The sequence below is a fragment of the Eublepharis macularius genome, chromosome 1 (genome assembly GCF_028583425.1).
Source record: "Eublepharis macularius isolate TG4126 chromosome 1, MPM_Emac_v1.0, whole genome shotgun sequence".
NCBI classification, from domain to species: domain Eukaryota; kingdom Metazoa; phylum Chordata; class Lepidosauria; order Squamata; family Eublepharidae; genus Eublepharis; species Eublepharis macularius.
Window position 1 is genome coordinate 111,594,612 of NC_072790.1, and position 26,683 is coordinate 111,621,294.

A 26,683-nucleotide genomic window follows, 5' to 3' on the forward strand; every position below is an offset into this window, starting at 1 on the left:
CCTTAATATTGTAGTGTTGACTTATTGTAATATTGCAACACTGATTGTATGTGATGACAGGAAGGATTGTTACATAATCTTGTCATATAAGGTTACATTATTATATTTATAGGTATTCCTGTTCATTGATTATTACATTGCACATTTCAGCACTTTGCACTTTGCATAACAAGAAATATTTAAAATATATACAAAAATATTTATTAATGTACTATTGAAGAATCTCAATGATTTTTTTCCCTTTGGAGAAGGGTCTTTTCCCTTAATTGTTACTTGAGCTGAGTTTCAACAAGTTTTGTTTCTGCTCACTTTGCATCTTTGGGAAGATTTGGGGATTCTTCTCTTGATTATGGACATTTGTGGACATTAATGACAACTGAGAATACATGAGCAACCAACAGAAGGACTTAACCAGATTGCATGCAGTAAGCTTTATGTGCAAGTGGAGCACACTACTATTTAGCGCCATTAATGTTCTCCCACTTCGAGAACATTCCACTGCTGACCAAAGAGTGGCAGTCCTCAAACAAAGAAGCTTCAAGAGGAAATTACAATGTGAAATTGCTAAATGAGTTCATTCACAAATTCAAAACAATTTGAATTGGTTGAACTGGGACATAGGATTCTCATCTCACTACAGGTTTTAATTTTCTGCATTTCCTACCCTCAAGCATTTCTCCCCTGATCTAATCAAGCTGATTGCATTTTGCAGTATACCTTTGCACCCTGATTCCCTTTTTTGTAATACCCCTTTGACCTTGTGACCATAAGGGCTCAGAAATCTTCATTTCTATTTGTATCTGATGAAAGGAGCTTGCCTCTTGAAAACTTATACCCTAAAAATCTTGTAGATCATTAAGGTACTGCAGAACACAAATCTTGCTGCTCTACTGAAGACCAATATGGCTACCCACCTGAAACCGTCTTCATGGAATTTCTGAATGTCTAGAACTCCATTAAAATTAATAGGAATAGCCATTTTCCTAAAAAACAAAACCACTTTTTAAAAAGTTTCCCTCAGCTTTTTGCCAATTCCTCAGTGCTTGTACCAACAGCAATAGGCATGACTTAGAGGCTGTCACGGCTACAGGCCCTCAGTGCCTCAACCCAGCTTAGGGGAAGAGCCAGCAAAGGTCTATCAGCCGGGCTAAACAAAATTAGCAAATTGGCAAGAGAAGGAAAGTCCCTCAAATGCCCTCAATTCTGCCACCAGTCCCTCAGGGTTCCCAAAAGCTTTAGGAGGAGAGGGACACCCTCCAAGCCTATTAGGGAGCTAAAAGGAGCAAAGTCTACCTAGCAAGGTTGTGCTTGCAGGTAGAGTGCACAGCAAAATGTTATCAGGTAGGTGGTTCACGAGAACTAGCAAAAATGGGTTCGGCAAAGTACCTTGAGTTTTGAGACCCCAAAGTCACACACCCAAACACAAAATATAATATAATTATTTATTAAGGTTCAAGGTCACATGTACAAGACAGACTGTGAGGAGTAAAACAAAAATACCTATAGCTTTATTTGCTCTAACTTATACATACCAATATCATAGTAGAAGTAGATTGTCAAAGTTGTCAAGAAGGCAAAAGGCAAAATCTCTGGTCACAGAGGCAAATTCAGTCAGGCTTCATAGCACAGCAAAATGGATGGGTTCAGGAACGTCCATCCCCAGACAGAGCCAGTTTGAGAGACTGACCGAGTTACAATAGTGGTTACTGCAACCCAGACAGAATCTGAGGTCCATTATTGGTAATGGTTTTTTTATGCCATTCTTGCCACCCGAGAAGGGAGGGCTGGTCCACCAATCGGTTAGCAAGAATGTGATCTCATAGTCAAAAGTGACTGTGTGCAAAAAAGGAGTTAGGTGTATGGCTGCAGTCCAAGACACCCCCTCCCATCTTGCAGGTGCAATTAGTTTCATGAAGCAAGAATGTTAATTGGTTTACTGTCTGGCCATGGAGGTTCTCTCTCTGAGTGTCTTATCTAATCTGCAAGGTCAGAGTGTTCGAGAAGTGAGAGGCATCTCCGTTCTCAAGAGAAACGGCTAGAAGCAGAAAAGGGGGAGTTTGTGGGCTAGAAAATGTCTTAGAATAACAAGGCCTCTTGACCAAAGTTTTAGGCAGCCATTCTACCTCAGAAAGGCTAAATACAAAAGAAAGTTAAGCATTTTTCTCTACAGAGGCAACTGTGCCAGACATCAGGAAATTATTGCAATCTGGGTATGAACCCTGAACAGTGCAAATGCCACCAGGGTGGCATTGGGTATGGCACAATGGAGCACAGGAGAGCTGTGTGCTAGGAAGTAGGCAAATACCCTGGGCAGCACGGACAAGAAAACTGGAGCAGCAAACAGGCAGAGGTGAGTGGGTGGGCACTGAGTGATTGAGATCAGTCCTAGAAAAGCAGTTGGAAGAAGAGAAGAGCCATTAGGAGGATGCAGCTGATTGAAGCATGGTATGTCTTGAACTGTGGACTGACAGTGAGCCATTCTCTCTTTTTCAAAGTTAACTAAGGTAAGACCAGTAATAGAAGGTTAGCATTAAGGAAAACCAGTAGTGATGCATTCTCAAGGGCTCAGAGGCAGGACACTCGGTCTTGAGTTGCCAGGTGTCTCTGAGTTCTCATCCCTGGCCCTTCCCAAGAGTGCGTGCATTCCTTACACCAACCAGGTTGCGCTCCACTATGTCATGGTTCTCCTTATTGACTGCCATGGGGGGGGCAGAATCTCTGGCTGCTCCTCTCATGTCCTTGTCACAGTGACTGAGTAGAGGCTTCCTTGTGAGCTTTCTCAGCATCTCTGCACCCTTCCACAGGTCTTGGTCTCCCGGAGAAGCTGACGCCTGTTAGGCATCTGCCTGTCTTTGACTCTCACTCTCCCTGACCTCCTGCTGTCCCACTCTTGTCTTATTCTGCACTCCCATGCCTTCTCTCTTCTAGCTGACTTTACCCCAAGCCTCTCCTCTGTTTCTCTTTTTAAACCTCCTGCCTCCCAGGCTAGTTTCCACCTCGCTGGTGGCATCCTCCCACCTCTTTCAGCCCAGCTGCATTCCTATTCGACTGAGCCACTGGAGGCACAGTGACTCCATTTGGACCCTCTGGGTTTGGCCCTGGCTGCAGGGCCTGCCACTGCCCTCTGGGGCTTGCTGTCAATAGCCAACTAGCTGCCTCTTCCTTCAAGAATGAGGAAATAGAAGAATCAGGCTCTGTGCTTAAGGAATCCCTGCCTGAGCAGCAGAGCCAGCTGAAGAAGCTTCAGAAAACAAGGGCTGCTCATTCTGGCAGGACACGAAATAAATGAAACAGAGACTAGGTCAGTCATTACCAGCATCTCCTGAACTAGGTGAGTACAGGAGATGCCAGGAGCATTTGGCAGCTCAGGTGAGGCGAAGAAGTACCCAGTTAATTGCACAATGGCATTCAGTGCTAGCTCCCGAAGCAGAGTAATTACAGGATAAGGAATGAGGAGCCAGTGAGAAGCATCACTTGTGCTTCAGGGATGAGTCAGCTAATTAGACAGATAAAAGGAACATGCTGGACAGGGTGTGTTGTGGAAGCAACCTTGCTCACCACCCCCTCTTTGAGCTGATTCACTCAGCAAACAGAGGATTCCCTCACTTGCTGCCTTGTATTTTGTCTTGCTAACATGTGCTTGTTTTTCAGCTAGAAATCCAGTCTCCGTCTCTTGTCCTGGCTCCCTAGCTTTGGACTCTGAACTCCAGACCCTCTTGCCCCCCCCTGCCTTTTTGGACAGAACCCTCTACTACCTGGCTCTGTACAGGTTTGTGATTTTGCTCTGATCTATTGCTCTGCCCTGGACGTGACATTTGTTTTGATTGCTTATGATTGCTTATTTTTGTGTTGTGCATTCTGGAGGCTCGTGAGCAGTAAACACCAGACTCACCCTTGAGCATGACACTTGCCCCTGGCAAAAGCTGCAGCACATCTTGTTGTGCCACAGACCGCCGCACGGAGGGCTGCACCACCCAGAGCCCCAGTGTTGTGATGTGAGTCATCACACCAGTTTTTCCAGGTAGATAGCTATGTTGGTCTGCAGTATAACAGCAGGATTTGAATCCAATGACATCTTAGAGGCCAACAATATTTTCAGGATATAAATTTTCTAGAGTCAAAACTCCTTTTTTCATATACAGCTTCCAAGTTTTAGGTTTGAGAGGCATGGACTGAAAGTGTTACTCCAGTATTTATTATATGTTTTAGCCTGCTCTTACTTTTGTATTTTACATTTTTAATTCCATTTTCTGCATTGTTTATGATAAATAATTTCTGATTGCATTTTCTTTGGCATTCCCCTAATTTTGTAATCCTAATCTTATTGCATTGTTTATCAGATGCCTTATGCTAATGATTACATTGTTTATATTGTGTGATCTGTCTTGAGCCTCAGAGAGAAGGTGCACTATAAATAAATTTATTTTTATTTTATTTATTTGGTTACTTATAGTCCTTTCTCACTGAGACTCAAGGCAGATTACACAGTGTGAGTTAGTACAGTCAATTTCAAGGATATTTTATTAAACAATGTAATAGAGTATATAATGCAAATTTGCAAAGATTTAAAACCAGCAGAAATCCAATACAGAGTTGAAGAAATGCTGAAACTAGGTATAATCAGTTCTAAGACTGATATATTAAACAATATAGAACTACCCAATAGTACTATACTTCAAACAACAGATAGGGACCGTAGACTTTATTACTATGTACTATCTCTTTACTGTCGCATCTCTTTGAGACCACTTCCTTACAGTATAGCTCTCCTAGCTGAGTAAAGAGCCCTTTAGAATAAATCAGTTTTGCATCATTTGCAGAAGACTGAGAATGGGAGCTTTCCTGACATCTTCAGGTAGGCCATTTCATAAGGTGGGTGGCACCACAGATAATGTAGGTGTATGAGCAACTGTTGATTTTGCCCATGTGCAAGCTGGTATCTGCAGAAGGCCCTGTTCAGATGAGCAAAGCTGTCATGGTAGAACATAAGGAGAGAGGTGGTCCAGTAAATAAGCTGGACCAAGGCCATGAAGAGCTTTGTACGTGATAGCCAATACCTTGAATTGAGCACAGTAATTGATAGGTTACCAATGGAGAGACTGCAGCATGAGAGTAATATTTGTTCATCTCCTAGCTCCTGATAATAACTGAGCCACAGAGTTCAGCAGCACCAAATTAGCTTAGAGGTGAGACCTATGTACAGTGTATTACAATAGTCAAGTCTCAATGTGACCATGGCACGGATCCAGGTGACTGTGTTGAGGTAGGGGGGCATCTTCTAGGCTAGATTGAGGTTGTAGAAACCATTTTTGCAGCTGTTTTAACTTGTTTTTCTAGCAGTATATCCAAAATAACCCCATGGCCCTTAACTGAGTCTGCAAGGGTCAGATGAAACTGGTGAGTACAACAGCCTTGAAGATCTCTGCCTTCCTAACCAGCATCACTTTCATCTTGTCTGGGTTCAGTTTCAATTTGTTTGCTTTCAGATATTTGACCACAGCTGTTAGGCAGAAACCAGGATCTCTACTGCATCCCAAAGTGATTTGTACAGCTGTTAGGCAGCAACCAGGATCTCTACTGCATCCAGCAGAGATTTGCACAGTGAGATATAGAGCTAGGTGTCACCAGCATATTGAAGGCATCCAGTTCCATAGATATGAATGCATTCTCCTAAAGGCTTTACATAAAGGTTGAATAACATAGGGGATAAGATAGTGCCCTGTGAAGCCCCCCAGGATAATTTCCTCACTGGAGACAGAAATAAAAGTACTCTCAGGCCCTTTCAGCAATGAAACCTATTGTGATGGATAGGTTCAGTTCTGCCTCTCCCAATAACAAATAGGCAACAACAATAAACTGCATTTATATATAACTTTTCTAGACAAATTAGTGCCCTACTCAGAGCAGTGAATAAAATCAGTATGTTATTATTCCCACAATGTATCTGGGGAGCTGGGGATGAGAGGAGTGCCACCTACTAAGCAAATGGCAGTAGTGGGATTTGAACCAACAGAGTGCTGATTCAAGCCCAGCCACGATGGGAATGAACAGAATGCTGGGGCTTGGGGCACTTGAGATCCATTAAAGCAATTAGAGGAGGAGAAGGATTTTAGGCTGCTGAAGGAAGCAGGAGGGATAGCTGGCTGTTGACAGCAGTTGTATTGAATTGTAGCCATCCACTGTTCTGAGGAAGTGCGGTTAAAAGTTTACATCTTAAGAACAATATAGCCAGGCAGGGCTCATTTCGAGGGGGAATGTGCAGGAACGCAGTTCCAGTAGTTCCCCAAAGAGGTCACATGTCAGGTGGCCCTGCCCACCTGACTCTTGGCCATTTGGGGCCCGTTTCGGCCTGGATTGGTCCCAAAACAGCCAGGATTGGGCCTCTGACAGGTGGTGGATCACTCTCCTGCTCAGCAGCAGCCTGATCCTGATCATTTTGGGCCCCTTTTCAGCCCCTTTTTGCCATTTTGGGCCCAATTTCGGCCCAAAGCAGCCAGGATAGGTGATGTCAGGGGGTGTGGCATATGCAAATCAGTTATGCTAATGACACACTTCCAGTGATGTCAAGAGAAAAGGCATATGCTAATGAGTTATGCTAATGAGTTCCTCCAGCTCTTTTTCTACGAAATGACCCCTGTAGCCAGGTATTTAAATCACTCACTCCTATGTTGTTCATCCTGCAAACAGAAGTTATTTGCTTACTTTTTTAACCCTGGGCAGCTGAAAATTGTTGACTTAAAGAAACAACACACACACAAAACCACAATTCAGTCTGGTCATGACCAAGGAACTAAATGGTGGCAGCGTATATGAGAAATTGGATGGGATCCCTCCAACGAAGCCCAGGGATGCACAGACAGGCAATGCCAAGCCACCTCTGTTAGTCTCTTGCCATGAAAACCCCACCAGGGGTCACCATAAGTCAACTCTGACTTGAGGGCACTCTCCATCACATACGGGAAATACATATTGAGTTCTGTAACTCCACCAGCCCTGGGCATTCATCTAGGTGAGAGGTAGTGAAGTTAGGGAACTGCTGCCTGTCTGGTGAAGCCCTGGGAACAAGAGAGAAGGGACATTGTGTATATTTAGGTCAGCGCTCTCTGCTTGATAAATAGGGACTTAACAGGTGGCAAATTGTGACTGCCCTGAACTGCCTTTGTAGCCAGAATCTGAGAAGGGAGGTTTAAAGCTGGCGGCTTTGGAACAAAGGGTCACATCTATTCCTGTAAAAGTCAGACTGGTGGTGCCCCTTCCTAGTTTTCAGATGTTGCAAGGCTCAGATATACTTACTTTAATGATACTGCTCGTACAGCCTATTCGGCTCTGAGCAGTGCCACACTAGAATTAGAGTTAAAATAGGAAAAAAGTCTTTTAATATATAATCTGTATAGTATTAAAAATCTAACAAGGTTTTCCCCTTAACCGATTGGGAAAGGAACTTGGCTACTGCAAAAGTGGTGTTAAAATCCACCCCTGCTAAAAGAAGCCTCAAATTGTCCCCTATACTTCCTGGGTCCTGGATATAGGGCTTAATCCATCTGTCTCTTGCCATGTTCAGAATATTACATTCAAATAGACAGTGTTGAAGAGTGTCTATTTGGCCAGAGCCACATTGGCAGAGTCGCTCAGAGTAGGGAACCCTATTCAAGTGTCCCAGCAACTCTCCTGATGGAATGGCATTCAATCTGGCTAACATAAATAATAGTCGATAACGTGGAACTGTCAAGAAATCAAAATAAGATGGAAGAGATTGTGGTAATGTTAAACCCAAGTATATTGGTGAGCATGCTCTACGTGCTCTTATCATAGTACTTCTGTAATCCAGTTTACTCAGACAACCTAAGATCGAGGAAAGAGCTGCTGAAGACCCTTGTTCTTTCAGATTATGAGGGTTTACCCAAGGCTTGGACACAGTTTTCGATCAATTTACTCCAAGGGCTTTGATAAGAATTGGTTTGTAGCAAATGCAAATAGCCGAATGCAAAAAAAGAGGCTCAGATATTCAAGAGAGCTTTTTGAGGGCAGGTAGAGGCAACTATTATTTATTTATACCCTACTTTTCAAAGTGACCCAAAGTGACTTACAACATTTCATCCTCCCTTTTATCCTCACATCAACAACCCTGTTAAGGATGAGAGCAAGAGTGACTGTCCCAAGGTCACCCGGTGAGATTCCATAGCATAGTCTGGATTAACACCCAGGTATGCCAAGTCCTAGCCCAACACTGTAACCAAGTACACTTGTTAGCCAAGAGGGCTTGCATCAAGTGAACAAGTTGTGTTGTTGAATCGAATGTGACAGACAGCATCCAGTTCCACCCTCCAAGCATCACCACCAATCCATGATCCCCTGTGTGTATACAAACTCCTAAAGACTCCAGCTAATGAGAAGATATTGTTTTATTAATTAGTCATGTCTCAACTGTTTTGTTTTATTGATTTTTGTTGGTTTTAATATTGTATTAGATGCTGCTTTGGGTCCTTTTGTTAAAAATAAATTCTAATGGTGGGTGGGAGACTGCTGAAAGACGATCAAATTCTGCCTGTTATCACACTGTGGGTTCATTTTGAGCTCAAGTACCAAGGAAGAGACAGAACTTCAGTGTGCTTCAAAAACAAGGCTGCAGCTTTATTGATTACAAAATATGCCCTAGAATCAAGTAGGCACCACACCCACATTCCAGCACCTTCCCATCCACAGTCACATTCACCCCAAATGCTGGCCAGGCCATGATGCTTGGTGCTGCTCAATCAGGGAAGGTCTACAAGGGAAGGGCTCTGATAAAAATCCAAATGGCTGGCCAAGCCTTTCAGTGCTGACTGATCAGAAGATAGCTTCAAGGAAGGATCTCCATGCCTTCCTTTAGGCAGATTTCATAGGTCATTCTGCTTTCTTTCTGCATTTGCCTTCCTGACAGGAGGTTGGCCATGTAAGGTCACACCAGCACCTAGCGGACTTCTGTTCTAAATGGACATCCTGGCATCTAATGACTCAGGGTCAAACTATGTATGCAAGTTTTAAAAGAGTTCCCCGCAGTCCAAACAGCCTCAGAACTCCACCATGGGTGAAGGAAGAGCTCCCCCAAAGCTGTTCCCCTGTGTCAAAATAGCATGGGGGAGGGTATTTACTGTTCTACACGCACAGAATACTCCACATGGAGCAGCAAAAACAGATACCCTTCCCTGTTCATTATTTTGAAAAACGGCTTCCTCCCGCCGTGGTGGCATTCTGAGGCTGTTTGGGTGCTCTATTTTTAATAGCTATTCCCCATAGCTTCTGTGCAGCTGTAGGGAACTCTAGTTGGATCTGGGGAACTCAGACCTAACTCTTTAAAAACCTGCATGTCTAGTTTGAACCTCAGAACTGTGGTTTGCTGGGGTGATCTTGCCTCAGCATCCTGTATACTGATGGGATCTGGAACTTCAGTGAAACGTATGTTTGTCCATGGCCTCTCTGACTTCCTCTTTTCTCATGGCAAGGAGATTACAATCTCACATTCCGTCATCCCCAAAAATTGGAGATCTTCTTTGGTTCTCTTCCGTGGATGTCTTTAATTGCCAGTCTTCTCCTGGCCTGGATTCAGAGTCTCCTCACTCATGCTCTCATTCTGTCTGCATTCATTGGTTGTCTATACCTGGATGTTACTGGAAGTGGTCTCCTTGCAAAAATATGATTTATGGGGGAATTAGCAAGCAAGGAAGACGGCTATATGAGAGGCGGTAACTGGGATCTGTCACCTTTGTATACCAGGTCCCTTCTGATAATAGAACAGCGAGTCTGGTGCTTAATATCAAACAATAACTTTTATTGAACACACGAACTTCATGCACATACACACAAATTACTGGGGAAAATAATTATACACACACACACACACACACACACACACACACACACACACACACAGAGTCCTAGGAAATGTAGCCAGAGATTGGGAATAGAGAGAGGGGGGGGAGTAAGTATATCTACCTATCCTGGAGAAGGGGTCCAGTCTGCAGTGAGGAGAGAGAAAAGCTTCAAACGTCCAGCATCCTTGGCCAAGAGAGCAAGAGGCTCAGAGCAAACCTCAAGGGAACAGCGCTTGTGGATCCGGAAACGTGTTCGATTTGAATGGGGCTAAGACTCTGCTTATATAGGTAAAATGTGCTCCGAGGTGGAGGAGAGTCCTCCTAGCAGTTAGGACAAAGACTCCAATGGTCAGTTCCTGGGTTAGACAAAAGGCTTGATTGCCTTGATGGATAGCTGCCAGGGTGTGTGAATGCAGATGCAAAACTAGTTCTAGCGCTGCACAAAAAGAACAGTTTTCTGATGAAGTCCACCGGAGCTAGGTTAAGTACTTTTAGGGCGGGAACGCATTGTGCCAGGAATGACTGTCTATACTTATGAATGTCATTTGATTAGCTCCTCAATCATGGACAGATTTCATCACGGAAGGAGGGAAAGGAATGTGCTAAGTGGGGATGACTCTGCGAGACCTTTGTTGCACTGGACCCTTCCAGGGCTGGGATGGCAGTAAATCCAATCAAGCCACAATCACTCTGCATTCCTTACATACCTGGTCCTCCCGGGCAGGATGTAGCAACGGCAGAGGCTCTCTGGTGGCTATACGGTAGCCATTTTAAAGTCCAGAGGCTTGTACCATTTTAATATTACATGCAGCTATATGAAAACTGCTGTACAACTGGCGAAGGCCGGGCTGACTGCTTACATGGATGGGTGAGATTGAAATCATTTCTTCAGCTGCTTGTGCATTTTATTAATTGCAAAATTTTCTGCCCTATCGATTTTAACAGGAAGCTGAAGCAAACACCAGCCTGTGCCATCTGCTACAGGATGAAAGTTTTTTTAACTTCTGCTGTCACATGGTCTGTGCTTATTTGACCTAAAAAACACAAGTTTTAACAATTGTTAGCTAAAAGTCATAGAATCCCAGGATCCAAAATTTTATATATAACACCCTTCCAGGAGAAATGCTGGGTAGAAGCATTTTAAACAGATATATCACATCTCATGTATGGTAGCACTTAGCAAATCATATGTTTACACACACAGAGCATGCAGCTAACTAATGACAATGTCAGAAATTATTATTAGAGTACAAACTGATTACTGCAAATGTGTTTACTTGTGCAGGCCACCCCAATAGCTCCATAATGGCAAATAAAGTGAGGAAATATCACAGTGGTTACTGTTGTGCTGAAGTCCCACCCCCACCCCCACCCCCGCACGTGATTGCCAATTACCACGCAGAGGGCAGGAGTAGGCAGAATGATATAAAACTCTGTTGCAACAAAGGAGAGGAGCTCTTAAAAGCAAGCCACCATGCTCCTCTGATTTGGGTTAGAATATTCAGACCTTTTATAATGCTACTACAGCAAGGCATACGTGTCTTTTGTGGTTGGGTGTCATGCTCTAAACCCATGACTTCCCCTTTTCTCATGCATATCTCCCCATGTACAGCTGGTGGGTTTTGTCATGTCTTATTGCAAAGTCTATTACCATCATCAACCGTTAGCTAAACTAAGGCTGTTTGTTACTACATATTAACGTTAGCTATGTTGCAAAGCAAAGCTGGTTACTATTGTTAAGGAAAAATTTCTTAAAGATACTCTGCGTTCAGATTATGTTTCCCAATAGCCATCACCCACGAGTAATCAAGACACCATGTTCCGACACATGCATAAATATCAGCCATAGCAGAGAATCTTATATACTTTCCAAAGTTAATTGTTTACAGAAAAGAGAAATGTTATACAAACTAGATACAATTATTTGGGATCAAATTCTTCAGGAGACATGACACAAAACAAGTCTGATTGACAAGCTAGTAAACTCTCTCTGTAATATAAACATGCTCCATGTCTGGTGCCACAAAGGAATTTTAGGTGTCTTCCTGAGAGAGTGTTTATCCAAGCTAAATTCTTGAGTACAAAGTGCAATAGGGCTCTCTAACCACAGTCTCATAAGGAATCTGCTTACATAGAAATAACTTTTGCCTTCTGTGCAAACAGTCAACTCCAATAAATGCTCATACATAGTTCTTTTAGAATAGGGGTCATAGAAATTCCCTAACAACTATCACATACCGTAATTATTGCCACAGGATTAACTGTAACTATTGCTTCACAAGGTAACTGTTTCTACACAGTATTGACTAGTGGGTGATGGGCTATCGAGCCTATCATTCCTGCCCTGAAAATGAATTTTCAGTTTCCTGAGTGGCTACTTCATGTGAATTTATTTCATATTCGCCCTGAGCCTGCTTGCGGGGAGGGTGGAATACAAATACGATAAAATAAAATACAATAAAATAAATAGCTAATTATTATTAACCCAGAATTTGTCTGATCTACTTCTCAGCTTTTATCCAAGATAGCAGTAGCATGAAAATTATCCAAGATGTCTGTTTTGGAATGCCAATTTCACTTCCATCTAAAGGGAGGAGAAAAGAAAGTCTATCATGCCTGATTTACATAAGCAACATGTCTCACATTCTAATTGGCCACTCCCTGCTAAAAGCTTCTTCTGTTTCACTCTAGGTGCCCCATACACAGGATGGCTCTCTTAGGCAAGGCATCTGTTGGCCTGAGACCATCTCTTTGCCATCTCATTCTTCTCCTTTTTGTTGCACCTTTGCTCAGCTCAGCAACTGCAGAAACGTGGACTCCAGAAAGTTACCACGATGATGCTTTTCCTCCACTTTGGCATCTTGCTCCTGGAAACTTGGAAGATTATCCAATACAAGGCAATAAAGTAGTGGTTGCTGCCTGGAATTACAAAGAAAGAATGGGACTGTACAAACTAATGCTAAATCATTCAGCTAAATATTTTGCAGCTCTGGGGGCCAATAATGAGGGCAATATTCTCTGGGGTTTGCCACTGCAACATGGTTGGCAATACCGGTCAGGTATGTAAGCATGAAAACTTGGAGCTTTTAAAATAACAGTAATATTAATAATTCTAATGGCTGGAGAAACAGTTTTTATTTACATAGTACATTTCCAAATCCCGTATATGTTTTGTATATAGCAATGAGTAACTAGTCTCTATTTTGTTTCTTTTTAAATTTGTTTAGGTCTATGCCTCTGTTTTTATACTCCATTTTTTGTTGTTGCTTTTATAGATTTGTTTTTGTTTGCATTATGTATATATACTAGATAGTTTTTTATGCAATTTATATGATATTTATATGTGCAAAGAGCCAGTCTAGTGTACTGTTTAGAGTGTTGGACGAGGATCTTGGAAAGCCAGGTCCAGATTCCCACTCTGCCATGGAAGCTTGCTGGGTAACCTTGGACCTGTCACATGCACTCAGCCTAACCTACCTCATAAGGTTGTCGTGAGGATAAAATGGAGGAGAACAATGTAAACCATATTGGTCCCCATTGGAAAGAAAGCCAGAGTATAAATGAAGTAAAATAAATAAAAATAAATAAAGCATATCATTGATCTATTTAATATATAATTTGTAAAGTCAACACATAAATAACGTTGAAAAACTAATAGATTTACAGGGAAATTCAGGAAACAGAAAGTGGCATGAAAATTAAAGAATTGTGAGTTTGATTTACACTAAACAGCAGCAAGGCTGAAACAGATTGTGGAATTGAAATAGCAGGGATGGGACATTTGAAACCATCCCAAATGAGGGAAAAGTTTTAGAGGAGAATCCACATAAATGTTGGTGATTAACTTACCCCTACTTTTATCCCACACTCTTATTTTCTCCCTTACAAATGTCATTTTGAAACTTTTTAAAAACTCAGCCAGCTTTCAAGAACTGCACATAAGTCTGGCAGTAGGGAAAACAATATGAAGAGCGTTTTCAGGATATTTATGGCAAACAGAAGAAGGTTTAAGCACTAATACTCTGGAACTCCCTCACCAGGGAGATTCATCTGTCTTACTCTATTATTGTCTTCTGCCAGTGGGTGAAGAGCTTTCTGTTTTGTTTGGCATACCCCCAGTAAACTCTTTGTGCTCCCCTTATTTGTGTTACATGTGTTTGTCTATGTGTTTTATTGAATTATATGTTTCAGATATGCTTTATTTTAAATGCTGTTTTAATGTTTGGTGTTCACTGCCTCAGGGACCCTCTTTGGGTAGAAAGGCAGCATAGAAAAGTTAACAACAATATCCCATTTGAAACAATATCCATGCTGAGAAGCAGATAGGGTTGTGCACCAAGAAGGTTTCCATTTCAGTTTCGGTTCGGGAAGGTTCAGGAATAATTCCGTTCCATTACTAATTTGTTCTGGTTTAGTCAGAGCCAGCTTAGAACTGACCAATTTGTTTGTTTTTTTCATTTCGATCCATTGCATATGTGTTGACCACAGGTGCACAAACACACACTGTTTTTTTTTAAGTGTGTGTGTGGGGAAACAAGTCTCTGGGGCAGCTGTTTTCACACTGAACGAAAACCAGCATCAACTATTAATCTTCCTCCTAGTCTAAACCATTGATCCACTGAGTTTTTCCTCAAGCACTATAGAACACACACACACTCAACGATGGACCCATAGAAGGCAAGTGTCAGTTGGTGGAGCAGTGGGGTGTTCCCATGTAGGAGAGTGCCTCCCTGCTGCTGGAAGGTATGAACCGAAATGAAACACTCAAACTTTTTGGCAGGAGTTACAATTTAGTTTTTCACAGTGTTCTGGAAGCTGCTTTTACGAGCCAAACCTGCAAGTTCTGTGTGTAATTTTGGTTCATTTTTTCCCATTATGCACACACCTAGAAGCAGACCATAAGTATGTCAGTACACAGATCAGAGACACTACCAGAGAAACACAGAGTCAGATTAGAGGCATTAGTTTCTACTTTGACCATAATCATCTGTCTGCTCCCAAACAAGCAACACTGACACTTGGTTTCTGGGTGGCCATAATTCAAAGAACTGATTCTTACTTTTATGCTAAACAGTCCAGTCTAAAAGATTATCAGCACAGCACCTGAATTCTCCTAGAAGCTAGAATGACAAAACTGAGGCTATCATACTTTGGTCACATCATGAGAAGACAAGATTCTCTGGAAAAGTCAATAATGCTAGGAAAAGTGGAAGGCAGCAGGAAAAGAGGAAGGCCTAAAATGAGGTGGCTTGACTCAATAAAAGAATTCAAAATGAATTCTTCATTCCTTTTTTTGCCAGCAGATAATCTGATTGGATCCAACACAATTAATTTTGAAATATATCACTGTTCATCATAAATGTTATTCAATGCAAAGAACAATTATTCATGCCTTAGCAAAGTCCTGTGCCTTGTGTGAAAATCATTGCCATTTATATGCTTTTTAATGAAATGCTCTACTTAATTGTCTTGCAGGCAGACTAGCAGATCCTCTTCATTTTACATCCTGTGGCCACAAAGATGGAGATAATCTGTGCTTATCTGTACACAACTGGTGGGCTTGTAAGTATACATGAGGGGTGTGCACCAAGAAAGTTTCCTCACCTTAATCTGCTTTGCAGCAACCTGGGACTGCCTGTTTAGATACACCTCCAGCCTCTCTTTGCATTGTGCATAAAAGAATGCAGAAAGGAAGTGCTAGAGGTTGGTTTTTCCTTTGCAGGAAGGGAAGTAGAGGGAGGATGGCCCTCTTTTTTTTCAACCAGTAAAATATGGAGACTGGACAGGTTGCTGGCTGCTAGTCTTCCTTTCTGACTAAAACCGTTAACCCAGAGTTGAATTAAAATAAAGAAGCAACATTGGTGGGCATTGCTAAATAAGATGGTCCTGTTGCTGTACTGGAAAATTAAAAATTTGACCAGATTGGTCTTTCCATGTGGAATACTTATCTGAAAAGATTTGGGGGGGGGAGTGAGTGTGCAATGTACACACCTGCTACCTCGCCATCATTTAACACTGGGTTAACAGTTTCAATCAGAGAAGCCCCAAAAGCCCACCAGAAGGCTATCTGAGCAAGAGGAGATTCCTCCTGGTGCTCCTTGACCTTCTATCTTTGGTGGACTTCATAAATCACAGTGACTGGCCCTGGAGCACCATGGCACCTAAGTGAAGGATAGCAGCAGCAGAAGTCTACTGAATGGGCATCAACCAGCTCCACATGCCTGGGACCTCCTGGCTGTCCTTTCATAATTGCTTTTTCTTTCCAATTTTCACCCTAATCAGCATAACATGAGCCTTTGCAGTAGCTGGGGGCTCAGAGAGTAAAGAAGACCCCCCTCCCTCCTCAAACCCACACATTCACACCTGTATGGATGTTGCCAGGCCAGCCTTTCCTTGCATTGTTTGTAAAAGCACACAGAAAGGAATGGTGCTGGAAACGCTGGCACTGATGGCACCATGCCATCTGCTGCTCCTCTCCCTGGAGCAAAGCAAACCTTTAATGCCAACAAGCCACCCAGTGCCACTGTCATAACCTCATCGCCCAGGAAGTGCTGAAAAAAATGCAGTCCTGCACCATGTACATCCTGTTCCCATCCTGTTAACACTAAGGACTCAGTCTCTCCTTTTGGAACCAATTGGTTGTATGTGCAGACAGACCTGCCATTAAGGAAACAAGATGCTGCCGGATGGCCCTCAGCTGCCTGGCTTGCCTGGGCAGCCTCAACACGGTAAATACTGAAATGAAATACACAAACTTTTCAATGGGGGGAGTTGTTACAGCCTCTTTTCCCAGATTTAATTAAACTTCTGGGAGCTGCTTTAACAAACTGAACCACTGAATTCTGTGTGTAATTTTTTCTGTTATGCACACCCCTAGTGTACGTTATATTAAAAAAAACATTGAAGTGTTTACAAAGTAATTGAGAACTTATTGGCCATTAAGTGTTCAATCCTTCAATATTCTCCACAGCTCCCACTTCAGCATACATTCAATAGCAATAAATTAATCCCTGTCACTCTAATTAAAGGCAGAGAAGAATTAACATTAGGTAGCCTGGTCTTGGAAGGCCTGGAATAAATGACCAATTGGTGGGCAGGCTTCGACTGAATCTCTCTCAAAGAGATTGTCAGAGGGATGTTCCATGGAAAGGACTAGCTGAGGAAGCTCCATCTACTGTTTTCACATGGCCACTCAGCACTGGAGTTTCCCAAGACAAAATGACCTTGAAACATAATTGGTACCAACTCCTAGGTCCTTTGGTAAGCTGACACAATAGTGGTATGTATCCTACCTTAGGCTGGAAGAGGTTCCTGTAATTCAAATTAAGTGTCTCTTCCACACGGGCTTTCATGGGGTGGCTGCTGTTGAGCAGTATCAAGCAACTGGACCTAGGTGAGGCATGCAAGGTGGGTGGTAGTAAGTTGCCTGGTGGCTGCTGGAGGACTTGTTCCAAGTGAGTCCTTCCTCAAAGGCCCAAACAGCCCTTAAAAATGACCCACCCCTTCCCTTGCCTTTTACTGACTGAAACCAAGACAGGAATGTGCGCAAGACTGGTGTTTTTCACACGGTTACTTTACAGTGTTTCAGAATCTATTCTGCTTCCCATGTTCTCCAGAATTCCACATAAATGGTTTTTTTCCATCTTTCCCCCCTGTGCACAATCCATGACTTTTAAAAAAACACTGCCCAGTTGCTGCTGGCGCGTGTTATGTCCATGCAGAATCAAAAACTCCCATTCTACTTCTTGTGCATGCCCCCTCTCTTCCTTTCCCCCAGGAGCTGATTGGTCTATCCACTGGTAACCACTCCACTGGTAACCACTCCCATCTCCCTCAGCTCTCTGAACTATTTTTTTGCCATTTTTATCAGTGAAGTGAGATAAGGGTCATAAGGCTGCTCCTCCATTCACTTTCTTCCTCTTACTCACTCACTCCCATGCCGGGGCTAAGAGGACTTTGCTACAAATTGCTAGCCACAAATTACAAACTATGGTATTTGCCACCAATCCTTTTATCAATTACAACAGGTAAAAGGACAAATCATCCAGTTTTCAAGGGATTAACAAAAAAGCCTACCTTGCAAGGATGTGAGGGTGATCTGGCTGCAACATCTGTCATCCTATTGATCGCCAGGGTTGATTCGGCCTGCCTTGCAAGAAGGGTTTTCACTAAATGATTATCTGATAGGTGGTCTCTAGTCAAGACACTGTTTAGGCTTTAGAGGTAAAAAGGCAAGGGCCACACCAAAATAAAAGGAATATAATTATATATTAGGTGCAAAAGATATTAGAAAAAAGCCAAACAGACTGTGAAGAAAAACATCAATCCTTAGCAAATAGCTCTAGCTAAACAATTTCAGTTACCAATAATCCAGGCAGCTGATCATTCAATCAGACAAAAATTCAAGTTGCATCAGGCTCTCCTTCTCAAAAGAAATTAAACCCCTGTCCAGGCAGTCCTCTGCCAAGGAAGGTCACAGCACCATGCCCCATTCTGTTACAGTTAGAAAACTAACTTTTCAAATAAGAGACTTAATTGGCTCAGGCCTGTACAGCCAATCAGACTCCCCAAAAATGATGTAACTATTTCTAATGGAATACATGAGCAGGGAAGAAACGGAAAACTTCCTGATGTTATGGTCCACCTCCCTCCCACAGGTGCAAAAAATAAGTCCTGCTCTCAAGAATGTTAATTAGTGCTAAGCCCTAAAAGAAACCTTCCCTGCAAGCAATCTTTTAGCTGCAAGGAAACTACATACTAATACTCTAGAAACCACGTCTTTTCCCTCCCAAACCAAGAATAATCAAGGTTGGAAAAAAAGAAAAGAAAAGCCATTTTCTTCACATCTGCTGACTTTAAAAGCCAGGAAAGGGTTAAATGGCCGTTTTTTCCCTTTCCTCTTGGGGGGGGGTGTATGCCCCCACACTCTCATATTTTTTTTTAAAGCCAGGAATGAGTTGTTTCTACTTATTCCACTTGGCTTTAAAAGCCAGGAAAGGGTTAAATTACTGCTTTGGAAAAAAAACCAAACATTTTGCACAGCTGGAGGGAATGAAGCAGCAGCATTTTAACACTTTAATTTTTTTTTTAAGATTTAAGATTTTTATGTAAACCTGAGAAGTTTTTTCAAGTTCATAGAAAGATCTGTCTTGTCTGTTCATGGATCCAGCCTCTGGATTTAAATATCAACAGATTTGGCATCATTGAGAATTCAATATATTGATTTCTATTTACTCTTCCAGGTGCAAATTATGCCCTATCGATTATCCCATTTCTGGCAGCTGTAGAAAGTGGTTTCTTTGGAAACTTACCATATGAAATAGAAATGCTACCACCAGATAAGCAAAAAACTGACTTTTGTCACAACATTGTGGAATGCAACAATCAAGCACCAAAAGTCATGGCTGGGTGGAGGGAATACTTCAAGGTAAGCTGTTTTTCTTCTTACAGATTATATCAGAAATCAGATTTTTAACCTTAATTAAAGGAAAGCTCTTTACCACTTCTTACATACATTCACATGGAGCAGTCTGTTTTTCGCCATCCTAAAAAAGTAAAATACTTATTTTTGTTCCCTCTAAAATAGACCATTAGCTGCCTAGGGGCTTTTTTCAAATGATAAAATAAAGTAGATTTAATTTTAGCTGTATACTTGTTCTCACCCCAATAGCCAGCAGCACAATATTCCATCAACATGCAACTGATGCTTGGTACATTCGTAGACAAAGAAAGAATAACTAATATTTATTGTGGGAATGGGTGGGAGTCTGGCTCAGCAATTATTGCTGAAGTAGTCCAAGGCGGACTTCTTAGCCAACAAGGTGTGTGGATGAGAAACATCAGGTGGGTAGCTTTGCCTGAAGCAGCTCCAGAAAGACAGTGCAGGCACTTTGAGCTGGGCAAACTTTGACCTAGTTGAATGTACCTTGAAACAGAGGATGTGTCTCTGAGGAAATCATGTGGTCTGCCACATAGGAGGAATTGTTTACCTCCACTTATGGTTTACACATTTATTTGTAAACAGAGCAAATGTTACAAAAAAAGAGCCATAATTCTCCAGTGCTCTGTCGTCAACAGGAAACCAGATGAACCCAGGAACTTCTTCTCACCACTCAGGGAAATACATGATATGAGGAACCCGAGAAACAGTTTTGCTCTGTAGCTAGAATTGGAAAGAAAATCAGTACCTTGGGTTGTAACATTTTTATATTTGTTGCCATGCTTTCTGGGCAGACACCACAAGTATAATCATATTCTTCAAACTTACCAGTTAGATTGGAAAACTAGAGCATTTTTCTGGGAATAAATAAACCAAAATGAATTACTGATCATCATCCTAACACAGCCTTATAAATGTTTCTCAATTAGTATCTCTTATTTACTGCACGAAACCCTGAGGCATTTTCCTTCTCAAAAGATGAAGCACTGAAATATATGTGGAAAGCTCATGTTGCCTCCCTCTCTTATGGACTTCCCAAGTGTCAAAATCGGTAAGATAAAGATCCAACATGTAATTATATATATTCCTGAATCAGATATAGGGATGCCATCCCACTTTTCAGTATACTGGAATAAATTTTGTTACACTTTAAGGTGCCACTGAACTCCTTTTCTACTTTGTTTCTCTTTGTAACCCTTTGTGTACACCTTAAGCCAGAAATCATTGTCCGATTGGTAGAAGATAAAAAATCACAGCAGACTGAATGCTCTTGAAACAGATTATATGACCTTCCATTTTATTTTTCATTTTTTCAGACTGAAATTCCTCAGTGGCCCAGAAAGTGCTTTTGGAGAAGACTGGGGTAGTGCAGTGGACTTCATTGCAGCCACACATTTTTCTACAGACCAGAAGACCACAAACCATTTCCAAACTCGATTACCACCACGAAAACTCATTGAAGAAGACAGAGCCCCACTGATTGCCGACTTTACCTCTGAGCAGAATAAAGTGTTGGCTATGCTTTCTTCTCTTCGCAAGACAAATGAGAGAATGGGTATGGTTTTAACCAATTTCGAAGTCTGTATTTATTGCATAATATTAATTCAGGATACATACAAATGTAACACTAGAAGAAGAGTTGAAGGTGAAGTAATCAATGCTTCATTGATAAAAGAAATGGTTCTTGAGGAGATAGTCATGAAATCATACCTGGACCTGAATTTCCCTGGACCTAAACAATGTCTTGTCTGATGGCAAATATCCCCCCTTTTTGGTCACAGTGCTCAAATGACTGGAGGGTAGAAAACTCCAGGCCTTTTGGATGAGGTTGTCCGGCTATGATTCTGGCCTAGATCTGGGACTGAAACTGTTTTAGGGACACGACGACCTTTGTCTGGAGAATAATGGGAAAGTGTAACTCTGTTGATTTTTCTGCATCTCTTGGCAGTTTTTGACACTTTGGCCATATTATCAATTTGAACCAGTGATGGGTTTTAAGTGCACAACATTCTGGTAGTCCCATCCCTGTCTTGCTGACCAATACTAGTAGGTGATACTGGAATATAGTGCTTTTGATGTAGGGGCCTACAGGGTTCTGTTATGTACTTTGCACTATTAAATATCTACAGGAACCTGCTAGGAGACATTGTCGAGGTGTTTACAGAGAAGTACTATCTGTGTGCTGATGATACACAATCGTGTTAGTCCTTTTCATCTGATAAGTGAGAGAGTGCATATTCTAAACAAGGGCCTGGAGGCAGTAATGGGCCAGATGAAGGCAAATGAGCTGAAGCTGAGTCCTGATAACACTGACATGATTGAGACTGCTTGGGATGGTGCTGTGTTCTTTGATGGATCTGGTTTGCCGATAAATGTCCTAGAGGCATTGTGACAACATTTTACAGCAGCTGATACAGTACACTGTATTACAGAAACTTAATCTGATGTCTGCTCAATCTTTAATGCAGATCAGACATCACCTAAAACTTGAAGAAAGTATAGGATGTTAACAGAGATTACCTCTATACAGCAGCAGAAAAAGGATATATGCTGGGATTGTTCCTTAAATTGCTTTCCCCCTAAAGATGACACAGTAGACATGAAGAGAGATATCTAAGCTGTTTAATATAGCTGCTTTGAATGGTAAAGTCTCCTGCGCAGCATGCTAGGTTTTCTTCCTTTCTTTCAGTGTTGCATGGAAAGATTGGCTGTAGGGAGGTTGTTTGGTGAGTTTGCTTTCTTCTGTTCCAGAGTTGCAGTGGTGCAGCTCTCTTGCCCTCTGCTTCTGACTGATGCCCTGGCATATTGCAGTGCTACAGCACATGGCAAGGGCAATAGGGACCTAAAAGGTTTTGCAGTCCCAGAACAAGGAAGTTAAGTCTACACCTTCCTACACTTAAAATAATTTCAGCACAGACCTTGGGAGACAGTGAGATGCAATTCTAACATGAGTGAAATTCATGTTTAAAATTGGCTATTTCCTATGTTTATTTTATTTGCAATTGGATTATTTCTTACCCTAATTTTCTGCAAAATATGTGCTCACAAAAATGATTTTAAAACTGTAATATGATAACAACCAGTATGGATAAAATACATAAAATAGTGAAATAAAAATAGCAGCATAAAAAGCACAAGGGAAAAAAAGAACAAACTAAATTAATTTCAATTAGGGAAATCCAAAAATTAAACTAAATACAATATAATAATGCCTGAACAAAGAGATTTTCATGTGATGACTCAGCCTTACAGGACTAGGGCACTAAGGAACAACCCTAAGCAGGTCTACTTAGAAATAAGTCTGATGTTATTCAGTGGGGCTTAGTTCTGGAAAAGTTCCCTTAAGATTGCAGCCTGAATGCAGGTAAGTTAAATAGGTAAGTTATTCCACAGGAAAAACACTCCACAATCTATTTTTTTAATGTGTAAACTGCTATGTATACATAGAGACTCGCAGGAAAGTTAAAAGCAGTAAGCTGCTACAGCACAGTGGTTAAGTGGTTTGGTTTGAATCAGCAGTCTACTGGTTCGAATCCCACTACTACCACGAGCTCAGTAGGTGGCCTTGGATAAGCCACTCCTCTCAGCCCCAGCTGCACAGTTGTATTGTGGGGATAATAATAACACTAACTTGTTCACCGCTTTGGGTGTGGCACTAATCTGTCTAGAAGAGTGGTATATAAGCGCAGTTATTTATTATTAAGCCTAGCAATAGTTCAGAGCAGATCAACTACACTCCATTATTCCGTTTTAAGGAAAGATTCCCTCCATGGATCTAGCGTGAGAGCAATTCTGTTTCAACTCCGATATTTGGAGGTAGATTTTACCTTCTCTGTGGAGAGGAGTTAAGGGAAATTAGTACAGTTGGAAGCACTATCGTCTTAATATTACTTTACATAATAGGTTCCATGCACAAGCTGTAGAGTTGTCTCAAATGAAATCTGTTTGGTGGTGTTTCTGATAAACACTCTATTTATTTCCTAGGAGGAACTTTGTTGGGGCTATGGAAAATGGCAATGTCCACAGAAGCTGGAAGGAAAGCAGGACGTGCCTTTATTGAAAATTTTTTGTAAGAACAATTACCCATCTCTGGACAATGCTTAGTTTCTACACAAGTCTGCTTGTCTTAACTATGTAACAGTTTGTCAATGTTTATCCAATTGATTATCCAAATAGTCTCTAATGATGTAACAATCTAAATCTGTATGTGGAAATGTTGGTCTTTGAATTTCTGATTTGATTTGCTCATTGCTTTGGATACTTTTTACACACAGAAGTACATCCATAAATAAAAGAAGAATAAAGTGACACTTATCTTTATAGATCCAGAGGAGTTAGCCATGTTAGTCTGTAGTAGCAAAATAGTAGAGTCCAGTAGCACCTTTAAGACTAACCAACTTTACTGTAGCATAAGCTTTCGAGAACCACAGCTCTTTTTGTCAGATGCATGGAGGGTATGAAGAAACTGACCAGATATATATAGGTGGTGAGGGGAGGGGGGAGTAGATGCAATCAGTTGCAAAAGTCATGAAAGAGGGGGAGCGCACACTCCAGGCTGGCTGTGACCCTTCCCCTCTGGAATTATAATGGAATGCTGAAAATATAAATGAATCACATTTATTTCCTTTGCTTAATTTATAATAAATTAAATAAAGCTAAAAACGAAGCCTGGTTTTCTTCTGTATCAATATTTTTCAAAATATCTGTCTTCTGTACGGTCTGAAGGAATTGGTTTCTTGGAAATTTTATCTGATTACCTACCTAAAAACTAAGTTCAGGGGGTGAAAAGTCTGCCTTATTGAACTTTCAGTGGCTCATTCACTTTTATACCACACAATCAGTTCGAACCATAGCACCAAATCGTGAGTAGACATGAGCACGAACAGGAAAAAAAAATACTAACAGGCTGTTCATTGTTCATTGCCGATGACAAACATGAACAGCCAACCGGAACCGAACATGTCCTGTTAACTAACGTGTTCAGGGGCAACAGTAGGTGCCCATGGATGGGGGCGCACCTTACCTTTCCGCAAACCGTATCTGCAAAAGCTTTTGAGCCGCCCCTTGTGCCAAGAAGCAGCGGCAGTAATATGGCACCCACCTTCCTGCCTTCACAGAAAGGGTGGGAGGGACCCATTACCCCCCACACCCAGAGGGGTCAGCAGGCGCCCATAGATAGGGGCCCCCATGCGGTGTTGCCCTACCACCACCATCAGCAGCAGCAGAGCTGGGTAGCAGCAGCAGCTGGCATCACCCACCTTCCTGCCTTTGCGGAAAGGATGTGGTGGGCAGGAAAGAGGTTGGGAGGGGTCGGAGCGGTTCCAGAGAGGGAGAGGTTGAAAGAGGGTACGTCCAGGACATTGCCAGGGAGAGGAGGACAATGGGTTGCCGCCGGCTGCGTCATGGTGCAGGACTGGGAATACCCCTTCGTTGGAGAGCCATGTGTTGCCAAGTCGGCCCCCTCCCCTGCTTTAAAGCCTGCCATGGACTGTGTTAAAGTTTCCTGCATTGCTGTTTTACTGCTACACCAAAGATTGCTTTACACGTGTGTGTGTGTGTGTGTGTTAATACACGTGTCAGTTTCCTGCCTGCGTGTCAATTACCCTGCTGCTGTAATAGACTGTATAGTTTACTGACTCCATGTTTGGATAACTGCACAAAGGACTCTCTTTCTGGGCAGCCCTGCCCTGACCTGTATCTGGACTTCCTAGTGTGCGTTTGGACTTTATTACAAGTGTGCCCCGTGCCTGCATTGCCATCTGCCACGGACCGTGCCTGTTCCCTGCCTTGGACTGTGTTTTAAAAGTGCTGTTCCCCCCTGCCTCCATGGAAGCCTGCCTCATATGGGCCCAAGCCGCTGCTAGCAGCCGGGCGCCTGCCGGGGAAACCTCCAGCGAGCCTGGCTAGGCGCTCCCTGGTCAGTTCCCGCCTGGAGCCTCCCGCAGGCCGGTCCCCAAGCTTGCCCTCGCTACCGGGCAGCCTGCAAACCAGCCTCAGCTATGCCCAGCCGGCATTCATGTTCTCAGGCAGCCAGAAGACCTGAGGAAAAGACTGCTTTGGGAAGCCATTTCGGCGAAGCGGGCACACCACGTCCGCAGCGAGAGTACCTCGCTCCGCTCTGCATATCTTAGGAGCCGCCCCGGAGAAGAACTAAGTGCTGACCATCCCAAGCACTTAGAGAATGCATCTCAAAGAAACCTCCGCATTCCAGAAGCTGATGACATCAGGACAAGCCCTGTCCGCTGGAACATCCTTTCAGCCCACTTGGATTTCCCCCTCCCTCTTTTGTCCCCTCTTCCTGAGGTGTCACTTATCACAATCTGATTACCAAAGTGGCCCATCTAAGCCATTCAGTAACCCATTAGAACCTTTGTTTTAGACTGTGAGAACCACCAAGTACAGCACCAGCCCCAGGGTACGTTTTGGGGTATTTAAACTGGTCTCCCAGACCACTCGGTGCTTAGGCCATTCCTATCCAGACTTCCTTGCCGTCCGTCTGTGGTCCCAGTGCTGGCATTGGGCCACCCTCGCTGCTGTGTCTCTGCTTCGCTCCAGGATAAGTGAGTATTCCCCCTATCATCGTTGGGAACCAGCTAATGCGAACGTCTCTGTATTTCCTACTCTGTATTTCCTAGATCTTGTATGTTCTCTTGTATGCTTGTGCAAGTTTAGGCTTACGCCACACTGAATACACGTGTTTGGAACCTATTTGTAGTCTGCCTCTTTTTCACTAGAGTGTCTGGGATCGGGACCTCCGTATACATAGGTTATGATCCGCGCTTAATTTTAAGTTACAGACTGCTATAGCTAATTCCCCATTATAATAAAGAGCAGTTCTGGTAACAGTTTACTGGTGGAGAATATGCGGGCATAACCCAGTTCGTGTGAATGCACGTGAGTCGACACGCGTGTTTTCAACGAACTGACTTAGAGGAAAATTTTCCAGACCTCAGTGTAAAGAGCGCAATTTAGCTCAGGGAATTAAAAGTGTGAGTGTGTGTGGCTCTAGCGAGCAATTCTATCTTGTGGGTTGGCTTTTCCCCATTTCCTCCTTCAGCCAGCTTTGGACTACTTGCCTTTTGTGGTGCACCGCGAGGCCCTCCAGCCGTTATAACCGGTGTACTGTGGGTGAGGACCTCTGAACTGGTGAAGTTCCTGGCCCCCTTCCGGGCCGCCTAAACGCGTCTATGTGGGTGGGATCCCAGAAGTAGGCTCTAGATATATACGCATATATACTTCCTGAAGCAGCACATATAAAACTCTCTTCCGCCCTCCCCCGTCTCTCCTAAGCCCGTCCAAACCCCGTTCCTGCCAGCACTTAGGCTTCAATCCCCGCTCCGGAGGAAACGTGAAGGGATCAATAGTCCGTTTGGTCAGTTTAGCTTTGGGAATC

At 42.6% G+C, this 26,683-nt stretch overlaps 1 protein-coding gene across 1 annotated transcript; it reads left to right on the plus strand.

Annotated features, from left to right (window-relative positions):
- Nucleotides 1-3,654: 3,654 nt before the first annotated feature.
- C1H6orf58 (chromosome 1 C6orf58 homolog) lies at nt 3,655-23,935 on the plus strand. The gene is made up of 7 exons (XM_054993911.1): nt 3,655-3,769; nt 12,543-12,910; nt 15,327-15,413; nt 19,094-19,278; nt 20,220-20,341; nt 20,607-20,845; nt 23,275-23,935. The coding sequence occupies exons 2-7, from the start codon at nt 12,559-12,561 to the stop codon at nt 23,361-23,363; spliced, it is 1,074 nt and encodes a 357-aa protein (XP_054849886.1). The 5' UTR covers nt 3,655-3,769; nt 12,543-12,558; the 3' UTR covers nt 23,364-23,935.
- Nucleotides 23,936-26,683: the final 2,748 nt, after the last annotated feature.

Excerpts from the sequence above, each read along its gene's own strand:
- C1H6orf58 (XM_054993911.1), top strand. The coding sequence starts at position 12,559 with ATGGCTCTCTTAGGCAAGGCATCTGTTGGCCTGAGACCATCTCTTTGC. Across the intron at positions 15,414-19,093 it reads TGTACACAACTGGTGGGCTT|GTGCAAATTATGCCCTATCG; the intron begins GTAAGTATACAT and ends TTACTCTTCCAG. Across the intron at positions 19,279-20,219 it reads GGTGGAGGGAATACTTCAAG|TATCTCTTATTTACTGCACG; the intron begins GTAAGCTGTTTT and ends TTTCTCAATTAG.